The sequence below is a fragment of the Austrofundulus limnaeus genome, unplaced genomic scaffold (assembly GCF_001266775.1).
Source record: "Austrofundulus limnaeus strain Quisiro unplaced genomic scaffold, Austrofundulus_limnaeus-1.0 Scaffold1904, whole genome shotgun sequence".
NCBI lineage: Eukaryota > Metazoa > Chordata > Actinopteri > Cyprinodontiformes > Rivulidae > Austrofundulus > Austrofundulus limnaeus.
The window spans coordinates 17,383-21,283 of record NW_013954306.1 but is presented as its reverse complement, the minus strand read 5'-3'; the positions used below and the strand labels follow the sequence as shown (position 1 = coordinate 21,283).

The window sequence follows — 3,901 nt, the reverse complement described above, 5'->3', positions numbered from 1 at the left end:
CTCCCTCAGAGATAGGCTGAGAAGCTCAGTCATCCTGGAGGGACTCAGAGTAGAGCCGCTGCTCCTCCACGTCGAGAGGTGGTTCATCTGGTTAGGATGCCTCCTGGACTCCTCCCTGGTGAGGTGTTCTGGACACGTCCCACTGGGAGGAGACCCAGAGGAAGACCCAGGACACGCTGGAGGGACTATGTTTCTCAGCTGGTCTGGGAACACCTTGGAATCCCCCAGAGGAGCTGGTCCAAATGGCTGGAGAGAGGGAGGTCTGGGCCTCTCTGGTTAGGCTGCTGCCCCCGAGACCTGACCCCAGATAAGAGGAAGAAAACGGACGGAACAACAACAACAACAACAACAACAACAGTAACATATTTTCTTATAATTAATAAGAATTTAAATGACTAGGTTTGAGTGAAGTTCAATTATAAGTTACAACAGGCTGCCATACATCGTGCTACATCATTTGGTTTTGTTAGGCATGCTGAACACGACTCCATCTTGACACAGTCATTCAACCACTGAACACAGACCCACAATGTTGTGTCACTGTGCAGCAATCATAGTGGAAAATGTTCAGACCTCATAACATTTCATCGGTGAGTTTTTTTTTTATTTTAAATAAGAAGGCCATGTTTAGCATTGTGTTTATGTTCAGAATTAGTTCTGACGAGAAATGGATCAAAATCAGTAGTGAAGTTCATGAAATCTGCCACTGCTGGAGGGTGAAATTAAACTTTGTGTTTGTGTTTTTGTATTTCTGTTGAGTCAAGGTGTGCCATTAAAATAAAGACAGAAGTGTTGATTTGTACTCCTGATAATTTACTAAAGTTTTGTAACAGTAAGTATGTGATATTTTACACAACAGACACATTGTTATTTATCTAAATTTATTAATCAAAAGAAAAAAGAAAGAAAAATACCCTGACATTTGTTTTGTGGATTGCTTATTAAAGCTCTGTAACAGTAAATATATTTATTTTTCACATGAAGTAATACATTTATCTATCTAAATTTATTCCATTGTGCTTCTGAAAACATGTAGTGGAGTCTCAGTACGGCATGGACAACCATTACTTTGACCTCATCCAACTCCTGGTGACCAGTTACTACACCATCAGACAGAAACATGTTGTCAGATTACACACCTCACAGATTAAAAAGAATCGGTTCATCAGAAACTGACTAAGATCATTCTCTTCAAAGGAGTAATTAAACAATACAGAAAAAACAATAAAAATACAGTAAATAACTATAGACTTGCATTTATTTTACAAATGACTGTCAATCTTATTGAACACAATTTTTTTATTTGTAATTTTATTTTTTGTTTGTTGTGTATTTCTAAATGATGTTTTCAAAATGATGCTTTAAGCCTTGGTTTTTGTGTTGTACTTTGACAGTGTAATATTAGTATATTTTCTTTAACTTGTTTTGACTACGTTGGTAATAACAATACCATTTTTAGTTAAAATAATATAGCAAAATAAACTTTTTCTTTCAACTATCTGTGTGTGTAAATGTGTCATAGAGTACATGATAATAGAGTACATGATAATCGGGGCTGCTCTAAAAACAAAAACCTGTTAAGCTGGTAAATCCTCAGCATTGTTTACATCATTTGAATAGCCCCATCCCTTTAAGTAGACTGTTTCAAGATGGCGTCGCGCTTAGCATATCTTGGCCTCAGCCTCTTGACGGGGGTAGCCTCTCTAGTAAATATACGTCATTGGTTTTGTTAGAACTAGAAAAAGAAGAAAACCAGTCGGTATTCGTCTTACTTTATGTTTAAAAACACAAGGTTTAACTCAACGTTTGAAGCAAGTCAAACTACAAACCTTTTCTGTTTTCTTCACAAGACGCGGCGCGCGCCTTTAAGATGATATCACGTGACCGTGCAGGAAGCGTCATCATACCCGGAAGCGAGATGTTTTCACGGGCATTTCTGTTCTCGGTGGGAATGAATGATACTTTAAATGGAGCCCCAGCTGAAGTGTGATGCGTGAAGTTTATCCAGAGACGGAAAAACATTTAAACAACGGTTTGTTTTTTTCTTCATTTAGCCGCAGCTGCTAAAACCGTAAGTTAGGGAACCTTTTTATTTGGTCAAACAGAGTTTAGTCTCAGATGAAGACTGACGACCTTTCAACTTTATATATTCGTCCTGTTGGCTCATGTCTGGCTCACCTGAGCCTAGTTAGCAGAAGTTTGTTATGATGGCCATGATGGTGGCCAGAGGAGCCAGAGGAGTCCTTCTGAGCCTGAGGTCCTCTCTGCAGAGAACCGGCTCGTCCTTCAGGCTCATCCAGAGCCGTTTGATTAAAGCAGGGCCGGTTTTAAGACACATACCCAAGGTGACGCTGCTGTGTTGGGGGGCAGTCAGTGCATCATCATCATCATCATCATCATGGTCAGCCAGGTGCCAGGAAGCAACACTTTCAGCCCATACGTCTGACAGAAAGTCTCTAGCCAAAGTCCAAGTCCACAAACTGATATTTTTCCTCCGGCTCAGCCTTCGTGCGCTGGTTCTGCTCCTCAAATTTGCTCCTCTTCTTCTGGTGTCCCCCCTGGCTTTGGTGTCCAGCTGCTGGATGTCCTGCTGGCTGGACGCGCTGCTGTGGGTGACCGAGTCCTCCGGGCCGACCTTCATCAAGCTGGGCCAGTGGGCCAGCACCAGGCGGGACATCTTCTCCCAGGAGTTCTGCCGTCGCTTCTCCAGGCTGCACGTCAAGGTGCGCCCTCACTCCTGGGCTCACACCAAGCAGTGCCTCCGCAGAGCCTTCGGCGAGGCCTGGAGACGGGTCCTGGTGTTCCAGAGCAAAGAGCCCGTGGGCTCGGGATGCGTGGCGCAGGTGTACCGGGGCTGGGCCCGGGTAGACCAGGTCGAGGACCCGGACTTTCAATTACTGGTTGAAGAGTTGGAGAAAGAGGACTTGCTGGAAGCTTGGGAGATCCCAGGTCTTGGAGGTGCTCTGCAGCAGCTCTGGATGGGGAGGAGGGAGGAGCGGGACCAGGAGGAGACGAACCGTCCAGGTGGTCCACCTGAGGAGGGCAGCGCTGAGAAGGAGCGACTCATACCTGTGGCAATCAAGGTTACCCTCTCGTTTCACCAGGGGCGCCAGCAGGGGGGGGGCAGGGGTGGCCATGGCCCCCCTGAGTGTAAGCTGGCCCCCCAGTTTTACCCTGTTGAGTACCCAGGTTTTTCCTTTTTCAATTCCCCTATCTATGTAGGAATAGAACCTCATAAATATAAAAACAAACACTTTTTATTATAAATTAAGAGTTAAAAACATAATTTTATATTTTATTTAAAAAATAAATTAAACTAGACATGGGTTTTTACGATGTAAAAACAAGTGTGCATTGCCATGTAGCATGTCATTGCAGCATGGCTTTGCCTGCAGCAATGGACTTGCAGAATTAACTGACCAAGTTCAAATGTGTTTTCTAATCAAGTACCAGCTTGTGGCTGTCAGCAGGTGTTTGTAATGAGGGTAATTGTGTGAAAATATGAGGTTAGAATAAATTTTTTGTTAAACTTATTGTAGCTGGGATTTGAACCTTGATCTCCCACATGAAAGGCTATGGCATTAACCACAAGACCATTGGTGCTGGGAGAAAATACAATCCTGGTGTTTTTTTCTATGTGTGAAGAAAGAGGCAACATTGCCAATAATGATCGTTGACAAAGAACTGCATAATATTACAACAGTAGAGCAATATTATATAAAATGTTTATGCTTATAAGACAATAATATAGTAATACTAATCAAATTACATATATATCAATATTGTAATCACAGCAATAATTGAGATTAAATATAATTATTAAACTATGGTGCAGTTCCATACTGAGTAGATACAGCAGGGGGCAGTATTGGACCAATACAAGGCCCATTGACTTCCATGA

At 42.7% G+C, this 3,901-nt stretch overlaps 1 protein-coding gene across 1 annotated transcript in view; it reads left to right on the top strand.

Moving 5' to 3' along the window:
• Window positions 1-1,910: 1,910 nt before the first annotated feature.
• The window catches only part of adck2 (aarF domain containing kinase 2), a gene marked incomplete at its 3' end in the record, with an annotated part of 4,124 nt that continues 2,133 nt past the window's right edge, over window positions 1,911-3,901 (top strand). Inside the window, 1 exon segment of the mRNA XM_014033937.1 lies at window positions 1,911-3,083. Within this exon segment, the coding sequence (XP_013889391.1) occupies window positions 2,205-3,083 (879 nt within the window).